General features: G+C 39.8%; 1 protein-coding gene across 2 annotated transcripts in view; it reads left to right on the top strand.

Moving 5' to 3' along the window:
* The window catches only part of LOC118789393 (fibroblast growth factor 14-like), a 124,279-nt gene extending 110,916 nt beyond the window's left edge, over positions 1–13,363 (top strand). For both annotated transcript variants that reach the window (XM_036545797.1, XM_036545796.1), the window contains exons 4-5: positions 10,301–10,499; positions 12,532–13,363. In XM_036545797.1, the coding sequence (XP_036401690.1) occupies positions 10,301–10,499; positions 12,532–12,671 (339 nt within the window). In that variant the 3' untranslated portion in view covers positions 12,672–13,363. The remainder of the gene's footprint in view (positions 1–10,300; positions 10,500–12,531) is intronic.
* Positions 13,364–15,018: the final 1,655 nt, after the last annotated feature.

The following is a 15,018-nucleotide window of genomic DNA, read 5'->3' as shown; positions in this document are numbered from 1 at the left end:
GTCAAAAGTGGCATTGCTTTATAGGATCATCTAAATATGACATAAACCCATTTAAGTTTATTTTTTTTTGTCTTGACAATTTTTATGTTGCTACAATAAATATGTGTGCTGCATCAAGATGGTGATAGAATGTAAACTTGTTTCTCCACTAAATTAGGTTATTTTAGGTTAGCTAAATGTCTGCAGTTTGAATGTTCTGTGGATAGCATCAATGCATTTTGAGAGGGCCACTTCCACAAATACATCAGTCATTTCCCATATCCTGTTTAAATTCACAGGAAAGCAGTCTCTGAAATTTACAGACCTCAGAGGTCAACGAACCGCAGGCTGCACTGTACGGCGTGTTATTTCATTGGGATGTTTGAGGACTGGCGTCAGGACATTAATAAGGTCTGCCACCTTTGCACAGATTAGAAGAGACTGCTGCTTCTCAAGGAAGCTCTCAAATGCACCCAAAAACACTAATCTGGCCTCAATTTAGAGATCGGTGTGAGTGTGTCTGCCAGCAGGGAGCCTCAGTGTTCGGCGGCAGAATAATTGGCTTCGGTGTGGGGCCGCAGTCCAAATCCAAGGCTTGGCTGGAAGTGGAGGAGCTTGCCAGTTGACCTCTTTGTTCTTGTAGCTGGCAGCCCGTATTGAGCCTATGCCAGCAGGACTGGGCCCTAGTTTCCTTCTCCTTTTCCAACTGCACTTCTGCTGCACACTTTATTTACCTGCTTCTTTAACAGACAAGCCAGTGTCCCATTCCAGGAGACACACAATCATAACAACATGCATTTTTCAAAAGATGTGATGTAGGGCCAGCTGTGTGGAGGCTCTGTTTTTCCCATGTGACTGGCAGAACAGCATCCACTCAGACCCTTAGCGCTAAGTATCCCACAACTTACTCTGTGTTATTTGCTGTGAACACTGCCATTTTAAGACCGGAAGTTAGAAGGACTTATGAGGAAGGATGACAGGTGCCAGTGTCCAAGAGATGACACCTCCTGCTGCTGCAGGCTCAGTGAGGATAGGAAGAGTGGGGCGGCTTGAAATCCAATGTGTGCTTCAAAGAGATGAGGGGGTGTTTTCAATCAAAGGGATAAAGTTGTATTGGCTCCAAGGTGGCTGACCGAATTTAGAGTGAAGCTTACAAAGTCCACAGTGAGGCTAAATCTGGCAAAATAAGAGAAAGAGGATTTGACATGTTGGCAATGAGCTATAAGCCCTGTTTAAAATTCACTGACCTATGTCAGGCAGAACACAGGCCTTTTCATAAAGTGGAACATTATATCTACTTTTTGACTGGAGTTTATCATACAGCCTGTGTAAAATGTCAGAGGAATTCTCCTGTAGTCTTACAGCTATAATCATGTTTCAACAGAAACCATCCATTTGTGTTTCTAGTGGTTTTGTTCATAAATGCATCAGTGATTTTATTATAAGACCTCTGGTAAACAACCTACAAGCTGCAACTGCTTTCATAGTCTATGGGACCACTCCTACTGAACTGAATTAAAATTAACAGAAGGAATCATAGTTTGCAGGTGGAACCCATTTACATTTTTAAGAGGCAGATTCTAATTGAAGAGCAGAACCAAGAGTGGGAAACCTGAATGATGCTTTAGAAGGATATTCCATCGCCTTTTGCAAAATAGCTCAATGCTTTATGCTTTCAAGCACAAACACATAAACGCACACAAACACATGCAAACCTTGGGGAGATTTACACGCTGCCCACTTTGAGATTTTGTAACCAAACTGTTTTCATAGCCCCGCTCTCATGATAGTCTATCGGAACTCAAGGACGTTAGCTCATTTCAAGGGGTTATTTCAAGTGGCAATTAGAGGCTGACTTTTTGGAACAGTCACAAGGCCTCCTCTGTGCACAGGTGCCACGGGTAACAGATGACCCGCACAGTTCAGATTATAGTCATTACTCGAGTGAGCGCAATGTCTTCTCCTGGGTTCCATGTTGAGGCAGCTGTTCTCAAACCACCATGCAAGAGCTTTAAGCAACAGCACAAAGATTAAACATATATAACGTCTGTTTTGTTATCAGTTTCAGATTTATCAGGATTGTATGTGTAATAATAACACAGTAATCAGTGCATTCTAGTGTAGTGATTTTTGTTCTGTGATGTAGAAATTATGACAATTATTATTATTATAAACAGGTCCAGTGCGCTCTCCAATGAGTGATATTACAGTTCTGGTGTTTTGTTCCTTTTTATTATACTTTCTGTGTTTCCTACATTTTTTGTTTGTTACAGAATGAATTTTATATATGATCTAGAGCTGTTAAGGTGTCTGGCTTAAAGGCTACAGCAGCGAATCTAGGATCCAAACTGCTTGTGAATACAAAGACTTGTATATACAGGTCTGGCTCCTTATCTCTTGAATTATTGCTAGTAAATAAGTAAAATAAAGAGCTGTATTTTATGCTAATAGCACATGCCCACCTGTTATATGTAAGTGAGGTCAAGTGAAGAAGCACCTCTGTTAGGCATAGAACAAGGACAATAACCATCACAGCACACAAATACTTAAGCTGTCCATTGCAATTTAAAAATATGGAAGATATGTTTGTTGAGTGATCAAACTAATGTCTCCATCAGCAATGGATCATATGTGATCACTGTGATCTTCCTGTCAAACACAATTAGTGCAAAAAGGTTCATATCTGTAGCTTGTATCTGAAAATGATGAAAGTATGTCTATCTATGTATCATTCGATATATATGAGGCATGGTTGCCATCGGGGTGCCATCTCTAAATGTCTTGATATTATGTAGGACATCCCAGTTAAAAATATCATAAATCATTGTTTCAAGGCCACCAGGGCAGGTCTTGGTGGATTGTACTGAGTTTGTAAAAATGCTGACTATGTTGTAGAAAGACTATTTCCGTATTCTTGAAAGTTTCTGAAAGTTCATAGTGAATGGGTTGTTGGAGAAGCAATGTCAGTCAACCTTTTTAAAATTATTAACATGTTTAAAATGAAAAGAATTCCAACTTGACTGAGGAACAGGTACAGTGAATCGAAACAGATGTATTAGTGGCAGCAGCAGTTTTTCAGCTGAATTTTTGGGTGCATAAAAAAATAAATTACATCTTCCAATCTCTCCCATACCTCTTCCATTCAATAATATAATAAAGCGGAAAAAGCTGAAATCACTCAGATGACGTTTTGCTGAGGGATACCTTTTGACTTTCTAACTGGATTTTCTATTTTCATTCATACTACTTTTCGCTCTCCAAATTTTGAAAGAAATTTGAGAGAACTGAAATTACATTTGGAGAAATGGAATTGTGGGCTTCAATAAAAGGAAATGACAGATGGTCAGAATAGTAAGAGATAATGTCAGAATTTTAAAAAAGGGACAAACAGAATGTCTTTTATGACAAGAATTATTAATCCATAAAAACACATTCCAGCAGTTGTTTGATATTGAAATAATATTTTGGATAACAAAGAGGTGTAGGCCTTTTTTTCACCATCTAACATTTCTTAGCAGTATATCTATACTTTAAACTCAGCTGTATTTCTTCACAGAAATCATCAGTATTCATACACTGGTTGAGTTTCTACATTTTATATGATGTAGAATATGAATAAATATTTAGTTTTAGACTTAAATGACATATTCAATGTAGGTATGAATTGGAGCCACTTACTTATAATAGTAAGTCAACCGTTCAAGTGTGATTACAAGCACTCAGTCTTTGAGGAAAATGTACTTTGCCTCCATTTTCTAGCTTCAGCTCTAGATTATGAGGCTGAGATTCCATGAAGTAAAGAAATTGTATAATCACATTTCATATGGCTGAAACAAAACATGTGTCCAAATATTGAATACATATACTTACAGTGAAAGTTCAAAGTTTGGGCCAAACATTAATTGAATCTGGGAATTTTTTGTCCTTGGTCTGAAGAACATTCAGCATACTTTATGCTGTCATGGTGAAGTAAGAAGCTTTGACCAACCTAAAAATCCATTCTGTTACTAACTTAGGCACTGCATATGACTATTCTCCATTTTAGAGTATGTGCACAAACTATACATACACAATTGCAATAGTGTTTAAAAATTGATCAATGGGCAAGAGCATTTTCTTATTCACTTTTCTTACACAGTACAGAGATACATAACCACATACCTGTGAGTACAATTATTTTGTATTTTTGACTAGTATTCTTTTGTATATTTCTTTATTTGCTTATAATTAGTAATGGAGTCAGAGGACTGTGCTCTTTTCTGTGTCTTGTCTCCTTATATAAGTACAGGCATTCTTCTCATCTTAGTTGGAAAAGATATTTTTGTCAAACAGGCAATTTCAGGCAATAGACTAACAGGAAAAGCACATTTTGGCAGCTGCAGATTTCTCTGTGTTTCAATTCACACCTATCGTATGCCTCTCTCCACGGTCTCACCTGCACGTGAAGTGTGTCTCTCAGAGCGGGGCTTTTCCAGTACGCAGGCTTGTGCGAGCCTGCCCCCCCCTCCCCCCGCCCCCCCCCCCCGCCTCAGACAGCCGGAGCGCTTGCGAAGCCGGGCCTTCTCCGGCTCCGATCTGCTCAGGGGAGATGAGGAGGACAGGCTCATTATCTCTGTCTGAGCCATGATGCCTCTCTCCGTCAGCGGCCAAGGTCAGTCGTGACAGCGCCGTTCAAAGGGGATCGCAGCCGAACGGAAAGGCAGCGTTACTGGAGGGCAGCGGGAGCGGGGAGGGAGGGACGCGGCGACTGCTGTGTCTCTGTCTTAAATCATTTGACTTACTGTCTCCTTCCCTCGATCTCTCTGTGTATACACATTTCAGCAGAAATACAGTCAGTGGCCACCCTTGCAATGTAGATTGTACCTGAAAAGGCTTATTCTTTCTCTCGTTCTTATTTTTTCTGTATACTTCTCCTGTCAACCAAAAACCAAGGATATCCATGACACCTTCCCTGTGGGATGTTCTTTTTTCTACACAACATTGATTATTGATTTTTGGGTTGACATCGTCAGCCACAAATAATTGCAGCAATAGAAACACAGCTGAATCTGTGTTATTGATATTAATCATAGCTTTAACTATACTGTAAAAAATGAGAGATTGCTGCTGCGATACACTCTGTTACTCTTAAAATATGATTGGTCAAATGTTTTATCATTGAAAGAGACAGTTTTCAAAGAGAGACAGTGAAAACAGCATTAAAAACCATTCCCAGAACGCCTTTATAATACTATGGAGACCCAATGCAAAGTTATAAGATATAAGTACGGTATATGCTTGGAAGAAATACAGGTTTAGAAAAGAACATTCGCTAGAGACAGATAGGACCAGTTTCTACTTAATGAAGTTTGCAAGCTGAAGTCCAAAGGAAAGATAACTTGTGACAGACACATGTCTCCTATCTAATTTCTGGGGTAGGGCAATTTTAAGCCAATACCAGAACTTTCCAGTTTGTTCTTATCAGGTACCTATTCTTCAAGATGCAAGCACAGTGAGGGTAACATTATACAGTCCAACAGTAATGAAATGCAGGATGTATGGACTTCTATTGAGGTTAGGAGGAAACATGTCTATATACAGTGTGTGTGTGTGTGTGTGTTAAAAAATAGTTTTCTTAATTAGTCAATCATAACTCATGGTTATGGGTGACAGTTGCATAAGTACTATAGTACATCACCTCTTTACTGGACACAAATTATGAGGTGACCTACCCTGTTGAATGTCAAAGTTTGTGAAAATCATTAAAAAAGAACACAAGAAGGAAACAAGAGTGGCCTTTTTTCTGTTTTTTGTGAAGACACTGTTATAAAGTGTTGCATATTGTTTTGTTTAGCAAGGCAGGTTATCCAATATCTCTCTCCCCAATATAAGCACCTCCCAGTTATTTATCCCTGTGTTTAAACTGCAAGATTGCTGCTTTCCGCAAGCTGAATGAAGCTTTGGGCCATTTGGATGCAAGCTATAAGATGTGGTCCTCAAACATTTACACATTTCAGCACCTGCAGGTGTGGACCTTCAGGCTAAATCAGGCTAAAGCTTTGCTGTTCTTTGAAACGTAGTGTTTGATAGTTATTCATATTTTCTTGGTAGCTAGCACTAATATTAGAGAAAAAAAAAAACATTTTTTTGCCCCAGAGATGTTATTTAATTTGAAATTGTTGTATATGAACTTGAAAGAAACAGCTTTGCCAACCACAGTAGCACTGAGCAATATAATTGGTCTGTATGATGATAGCAGTCATAAATCATAATTTGACAACCTGTTTGCACCTCTTTGTGACCCATTGATTGTGTTGGCACTGCTTGTTTTTTGTCTGGAAAATGTAGTGAAACTGAGGGAAGGTCCGTTTGCAGTAAAATATGCTGACCTCGAAGACGTCGGCAAAGCAGGCAACTGTCGGGAGCTTTCGTAATGGTGGCTCGCTGTCGGTGCAGGGCGTAACCGCGGGGAACTGCTTACAGGACAGGAAGGCATACTGGAACGTCCAGACTGATATCCACTCCCAGCAAAATCAGACCCACTATACCTCCAGAAGAGGTATGGATGTTATTTTGACAAAACTAATCTGCCAAAAGAAACATGAATTGGATTTATCCCCACAAATGTATACATGTTGCATTTAAATTCAAGTGTAAACAAGGCCTAAGACATTGCCCTGTCTCTCTTGTCAGTGACCCTCACAAGATGGATATTAGAATGTTGGCAAGTCCAACAAAACACTTCCCCCTTGTTTTATTGTCTTGCAGTGTCGTTCTTGCTGAATTTAATAAGGAAAAGATTTCATTTACGGTTTTGCGGAGGGTCCAGAATGTCACATCAATGACTCACAGGAACTGACTTTAAATAAAGGGAACTGTGGGAACGACTTGCTAACTTAATTACAGCCTTCTGTTTTTATGAGTTTGATTTTAATAATTCTGAAACATTTTTCAAATCCTGTGCCATGCATTGTGCGCTTTCTCATTAAAATCAACAAAAAGAAAACAACAGCAAGCACTTTCTCTGTGCATAAAGTATGCTGGAGATCTTCCGACAATTAGCAATGGCAATATATTTGCGCAGACAAATAGGCTGGAATTCTTGATGCATTTATAGCAGGGTTATATTGTACCTTTTTGCATTCAAAACCATACATTTTCCACAGTTCCTTTGACTAGAATCTATTTTGTTATACAAATTGTCCTGTCATTTGCATTTATGTGATGAGCTGTAATTAGTTTTAATAACCGGCTTTGTGTCAGATTGTGCATTGCAGAAATTATTCAGAGCCATTGGAATGCATGGGCAATCAGTCTGCCCCGTACAAAATTATCAGACTAATTACTGGAACCAGCCAACCAGAAATATGTCTCACCTGACGATGTAGGTCTGTAATTAATTACCTAATTGGAATGACTAAGGCAAGCATGAAGGTAAAACAGTTTGCCTTCCTCAGTCTGGAATGATCTGACGCTTTAAGGAGGCCTGGCTTCTGTTACTCCATGCAACACAAACAGTGAAAAAGGGGCATATACAAATAACACAGCGCAACAGACGTCACACCTTTAGAAATTAGCACAGGAACCTACTAGTTTGACACTGCTGTTAATATTTATGATATATGATATGATCTAAATGAATTGGCTGTTTTATACATTGTAAATGTCTCCTTTTTCTGTGGTTTTACTGTCAAGTCCAATCTTGTGGATGTAAGTGGCATTCACTTCCTGGATGTGACAGCTACTTGGAGGGCTGCAGTCCTTAACATTGAAATGGGTAATTATAAGAAAAGGAGCACTGACCTGTCAAAACACAGGGTAGAACTGGTAGATGAAAGTGACCATGAAAGTGGGATCGCTGTATCCCAGGCTCTGTCTCTTGGTTCAATTCACTGTAACTGCTGTGGGAGTGCTCCACATTATTAATTATCAGTATGATTTTTGTTTACTTTCAGCTCTTGACTGAAGTCATGTAGGACAGTAGGTTTGTTCCATTTCATCCTGGACAAGCACACATGTGAAGCAGATGAATTATTGCTGAAGTTCATCCTTGAAATATATTCCTAACCCTAATTAGGGTTAGTGTTAGGGTTTAGGGTTAGTGTCAAGGTTTAGGTTTAGCGAGATGTTCTCAATAAGGTGATCAGTTTTCTCCATGTGTTTCTTCAGTGTACATCGTTAAGGTTACAGGATACAGGTTTTTTCTACCATAATTATATCCAAAAGTTATGTACATGTAATAAAAAAAATGGAGGTCTCTCCATGAACCATCCTGAGAGTATTTAAAAATACAGATCTTTTGTCCAGCAATATTGGGCATTGTATTTATATTTATGTTTTATATTTATTCAATATTTCATCTCTGCAATGTATCCACATTCAAACTTACATCATAATGAAACTGCATCAGTTGGTCATTTAATTTCCCACATGTGTCTGTCTCACCTAGTTAGTCTTTTTTTCAATATCCAGATCCTGGATGCTTGTCATGCGCTGGTTATGGTGATTTAAGGAGGCAATAATAATGGTTATCAGTTTGTTGTTGTTTGTTTGTGAGGCTAAATACTGAGATGGTGCATAAATGTTCCCCTGGGCAGAGCCTCAGACTGATGAGCAAACACTTTCCTGGAAGGGCCCCCTCATTGCACCGTCGTCCTCGTAAAATGCTCCTCATAAACAGCCTGTCACGGGAGGAAATTAGGAAAGAGTTACATCAGTGTCACTGAAAACAGGGACGATGGGCTCCTTCTCAGGAAATTAATGGCATGTCATCAGAATGATAAAAGGAAGCCATTAAGTATATTGTTTTAAATGGGGCTTGATTACTAATTGTGTTCATGTCTGCCACATTCGCTTGCAGCCTGCACAGTGTTTTGAATGCTGTGATCATGAGATTTTTTTTCCTTCCAAAGCGCTGGTTAGAAACTGGCAACACATGGATTTATATGTATGCCTGCATGCTGTTAACCTACAGTGTCAGCATACTTGCATTTAAAAACTAAATAAAAGCTGACAATTGAAATTGCATATTAGTCACAGAGCTGTTAATTCTATATTTTTGCCATTGTTTGTTAAGAATTGTGTTGTATAACATCATATTCACCTAAAGCTGGATGATCTCAGTTCACACAGTATGATAAATTTATACTTAAAATCTCATGGTATTGACACAGAAAAGTATTCCTTTTCATATTATAAAAACAATATTGTGAGCGCTATTCACTGACGCAGACCATCTGTGAACACCCAAATCCTCTTTCCAAACTTGAGTGGGTGCTCCTCAGAAATAAACATTTGTTCACTCTTTGTAGAGTTTGTCCTCTTGGAGATGGTCTTTGGCATATTAAACTATCAAAATGTGATAACTTAAAATGGTCACTGCATGTTCAGATTCTGGGAGAGTGTTTGTGTGTGTGTGTGTGCGCGCGCACGTGTGCTCATAGGGGCACTCATAATTACTGTCTTAACATCCTGTAATAGACAAAGCACATTTTCATGTTTACAAGTGACTTCATCCTCGAGCTATATGTTTCATATTGCAACTCTGCGGGCACCACAGACACTATCAGATAAATATGAGTTTTCCTCGGAGGGAAAAAACAAGGGTCATAGTCTGGCTAAGAGTTAAGTAAGTGTATTGAGGGTAGGATAGGATGGAGAGTGTGAGAGTCAGAGCTGTCAGTATTGCTCTGCTCAAACTCCACTCTGACTCTAACGCGGACACCCTGGAGTCAAAGTTAAAGCTAGGGTAATTTTGTCATGAGCACATACTGCATTTGATCCAATGAGGCCATTATTTCCTCAGCATGGTGAAATCAGACATCATTAGCGCCAAGTGCTTTTCCTCAGAATGAGGTTCTTTTCATGTGGAATAGCCTCAGGACACGACATTTGTCACATCTGGAAAAGTTAAATGATGGAACCTATATGTTCACCCCCATAGTTTCACTACAACCCATAACATACAGTACCGTAATATTCCCTCTTCTCCTTTGTGTCAAACTAGCATCCAGATATACTCAAATTCTCTTCCTTGATGGTAAAGTTGGCACTTTAACTCCAGGCCACGAACAAAGTTTACTCTCCATGTGTGGTAGTGACCCATCATATGATTTCATAAGCGTACAGAGAGAAAAAATGGCAGCCTACAACTGATTTCTTTGAATTCAGGGAGCTGTGGTTCTCAGGGCCCCTTTAAATGGTGGAAGCATTTATAAATTTGTCTCAGCGTAGATGCTATTTTCAGTCAGTGTCTCTGTATACTGTATTTGTTGAAGGCTGAACAGAGAACTTTACATAAAGCTGCGATCACACAAGGTCATTGTCTTCATTTGTCTTGCAGGAACTCTTTACGGCAGAATGCAAGTTCAAAGAGTCGGTGTTTGAAAACTACTACGTGATCTACTCGTCCATGCTGTACAGACAGCAGGAGTCGGGTAGAGCTTGGTTCCTAGGTCTTAATAAGGAGGGCCAGCCCATGAAGGGGAATCGCGTGAAGAAAACGAAACCAGCTGCTCATTTCCTGCCCAAGCCATTAGAAGGTAACACATGTCCTGTTTTCCTCTGGGTTAGCTCCTGAGTTCATTCTCCGCAACTGACTGTAGGATATACAGTGGATGGATGGTTGAACTAGTTTTTTGGAAATTTCCAAGAAATACAAGTGGGCTGAAAGAAATGAAAGTGTTATTTATGTTGTTAGGTTGAGGTAACTAATGTGGTAAAACTTACTATTGTCAACATACAGAGGGAAACACTGACAAAATAAAAAATACAACTTGGTATTAAGACTTTTGGATCTACTTCTAAGACAGTTGATTATCATGATGTGGTGATGATGATGATGATGATGGTGATAAAGATAATGATGATGATGCTGATGATGATGATTATCCTGTACAAGAAACACACACACAAAATCCACTCACAAACATTTGCGAGTGCTGTGTTCGATCCAGAGAAATGTGAACGTGTCACAGGGAACTCTGTATGCCCTGCTCTGGGGGCCAGTCCACACCAAATGTGTGCATGACTGTGATCTACTTATTTACGATTGCATGTTGAAATATAGCCTGCCATGAAGTGAATTATAGTTACCTCTCCTTGACATGTAATTTGTAATGATCTGTGGATCCACAATTTATAGCTGCAGTTGTAAAAAAGAGATAAGGCATCTGTGCCTGTGTGGCAATGAAGCATTGATAGTTTATAACAGGGACACTGGTCCTGGCCTCTTCCTCTTGCTGAAGTGTGTCCATTATATCAGTGTTTCTCAATCCTACTCCTGGCGGCCCACTGTCCTGCATATCTTCTCTCTAGCCTTGCTCTACCTACCCGACTGAACTCATCAGTGGCACTTTTGATTAGCTGAGCACACCTAATTTAATCAAGCAGCAAGGATAGATAGAAGATACGCAGGACAGTAGGCCGCCAGGAGAGGTTTGAGAAACGCTGCATTATATAAATGCAAAATCAACAACAAATGTATCACAATGTTACATACATCTAGCGCATCTGATGACTTGTGGATTTGGACATTTTGTTATGCTTGACATAATCTTTTATTTTATTTTTGTATTTGGACTGAATCCTTTCTGTGGAGTTTTAAAGATGATATCAATCACAGTGGCATACTTCCAAACTTTTCATGTATTTTTCCTTATTTTAGCCGAAACAGAACGTTCCAAAGCAAATTCTAACTTTTAAAATAAAGTGCTTATTAGGAGGCAATGGCAGAAGCTTTTGTGGAAGTTGTTCCACAACATATCTGATACATTTGCTTAGCAAGTTATATGATTTGTTCTCTCAAATACATAGACAGACTGAAAATATAGACATACTGGTCACAGTGTAGGTGAGGATTACCTTTCTAAGGCCTTGTAGGTGAGGATTACCTTTCTAAGGCCTTAGTAAAGCATTTAAAATGCTGACATAACACTCTGACTTAATTAGAGCATTCTGGTGCATGGCTTCATGCTAATATGAGTAGAGTGATACTCTTAATTTTTATATAATACATTTTATAACACATTATAAAATACATAATGCATAAACACGTAATACATAAGAGTAATATAAAATACATTTTATAATACATACAGCATCATTATCACTGAAATCATGTCTACCTAAAGTAGCAATATCATGCTCACGAAGGCATTATCTATGCTTTATGAAGGCCCTATGAAGTTACCTACAATGTAAAGTGTGAGTAAAATATTAATGTTTGATTAATAGCATTTACAATTCATTATACCTCAACATATATTACTGCTAAGGCAGTGAGGATGACAGCCAGTCAACCACAGCCAGTCTAGCCCTGGCACCCAGAAAAAAGGGGCCAGTTAATTATCTACCTTTTCATGTAGCAATTATCACCTGTCAAGGAATGGCACGGCTGCAGGTACGTCAAGCGCATGTCTTCGTGGGAAACCGCTGGGGTGTGAGGTTAGGAGCAGAAGCCCATTCAGCACCACTGTGCAGGGAGATGCAGAGTGAGACCGGGGGGAGACTCCACATGCTCCTGTGCTAATCAACCCTTCCGCCCTGTTATTTCCCTCTGTCTCCCACCTGCAGTTGCCATGTACAGAGAGCCGTCGTTGCATGATATTGGGGAAACCGTTCCGAAGGCCGGAATACCTCCCAGTAAAAGCACAAGCGAGCCAGTGGTGATGAATGGGGGGAAGCCGGTCAGCAAGCCCGCTAAGACCACATAGCCAGACCCCCCCTCCTGGAGCCCTGCTGACACCACTGAGGAGCTCGCTCCCGGCCCAGACTCAGACTGTCTCTCTCTCTCTCTGTCTCTCGTCCGTGGATCAGGCTCGGGCAACTCGTCCCTCCTCGCCCTCTTTTTCAGCTGTCTCGTTGCTAGTGGATCTCAGCAACAAAACCCAACGAGGAGGAGGAGACAAGTGGATAACCAGCTAGACTCTGACCATGGAATGCCCTACCAGATATGGAATGCCTTTTTAATATCTTCTGTAACTGTGACAATCCATGAGAATGATGTATTTCACAGCCACACGCGGTACCTTGCCTGTTGATGGTTACCCATAACTCCCTGTTTTCAGCCCTAGTACAGCAGAGTCCATATAATTCAGATCTCTTTTCTATAAAGCAGTGCACCAGCTATGTTCTGGGTAGATGCTGTTCATATACACTAAAATGGACTGTCATCTTGTATTTTTTACAAGTATTTCTCCTCCTTCTCCTCTTTCTATCTCTTTTTTCTCAATTTCTCTCTCTTTCTCTTTGTCATATACTTTAGAAATCTTTTGCAGGGGCTGTGTATGATTTTGTAATCCTAACACACATACACACACATACTCAACCGCACAAACCAACATCGATACAGCAGTGGAAGTAAGAAGCTAGAGGTGGCTTGGTTCCAGGGAAGCATTCAGGAAGACCCCGGGGGGGGGGGGGGGGGGGGGGAGTTCTTTAGAGAGAACACTTTAGATCAACAACATGTAAAAGGGAAATAGAGTCAGTGTCTCAGGCTCAATGTAGTTTTTACTCCCTGTAAACAACACGCGCTGAAAGCTGGCAAACTGCTTCCAAACAGATCAGATCTTGGGAAGCGCAGAGGAAGCCTCAGCGCAGTGTCCAGACCTCCAAGCGCTGAGCTCTTCATAGGGGGCACGTACATACCACGTTCTGATGATGCATAAGTGGTGATGTCTGCCTCTCCCAGCCAATAGCAGAGCTGAATTCTATTTTTTCTCTCATTCGATCTTAGAGCCAGGGCTCTAGGAGTATCTTTGGGCCTTGTAGGCCTCTGGGTTTTAGGCCCAGTCCTCACACACTGACTCCTCTGGACAGCGCCCCGTGCTTGCGGCGTACAAGAAGCTCACGCCAGCGGCAGCCATTTACAAAAACGTCTACTTTAGCCGGCGCCGGAAATGGCCGAATGTTAAGTAGATGCCATTACTGTTGGCTGTATCCCTGTTCTGTTCAGCAAAGCATGGGCAAGGTTAGTGTTGTGTTTCTCTCCTGCAGCCGCAGATGCGGGAGTTAGCTTATGTCATAATGTTTTCACTGTATACAAGAAAAAAAGAGAACTCTTTTTAAAGACTAGATATTATGAAATATATGAGAGGATTTCCTTCCTAGCTCAGCATGCAGAGTCCAGTACAGTCCATATTGGCCTTCCATGTGCCTGTGCAAACCTCTAACCCAGCATGCAAAAACATGTACCCAGTCACTGCTGGGTTAAAGGTGCCTCGTCATCCGTCCACATCCAGTAAGAGCTTAGTAGCATATTCAAAAGGACAAACAAACTTGATATTTTTCTTTTCTCCACTCTGCTTAGAGAGATCGATCTTTAAATTACCAAAGTGTTTGATGTCTTTGATTTTAAATGAGTAAAGAGAGTAATAATGCAGACAGCAACAAACAAAGGCTATTAAATGCATCTTACTTTGTTTGAGTTCACTGTGACTACAGTACTTTCTTCTTTTTCTTTACATTCTAACAAAAGGAAAGTTCACCATGTGGATTTGCTCATTTCTGAGAGTCTAACTGATGCTGTTCAGACTTTTCAGTCCTTTGAAAAGGGTAGGTGTATCTAATAGATTTCTGTAGCTACACACATGCATGCTTTTGTCTAGAGGACCATAGTATGTACACGTTTGAAAAGACTATTCTTCTGTGACCATATGTTTGGTTTGGAATTGAATTGGCATGTTACTGTAAAAGGTAAGCTCATCTCCACTCTGATTTCATTGTATTTTTTAGTTCTCAAGCATCTGACAACAATTGTTTATCACAAGTTTTTCAAGGATTATCTGAATCAATCAACAGATTTGATATAAAAAGTGGTCTTGCTTTAACAATTTTCATAATAGTTTTAATAAATAAGTTAGAATGATATGATTTAGATTGAAGCTCTGCTGCTGAATGACAAGTATATTAAGAAATTAATTTGAATTTTTATCATTTATAAAATGTATCAGAAATATGAACTAGTTTCTTATTAGGAGACATTGAAGCACATTTGCTAGAGTTAAATATATGTCTGTATAAAGGTATGTATAATGCTACTATACACAACTATACACAAGA

This window comes from Megalops cyprinoides, chromosome 14 (assembly GCF_013368585.1).
Source record: "Megalops cyprinoides isolate fMegCyp1 chromosome 14, fMegCyp1.pri, whole genome shotgun sequence".
NCBI lineage: Eukaryota > Metazoa > Chordata > Actinopteri > Elopiformes > Megalopidae > Megalops > Megalops cyprinoides.
The sequence above is the reverse complement of the archived record's forward strand: the minus strand, read 5'-3'. Positions and strand labels throughout refer to the sequence as shown.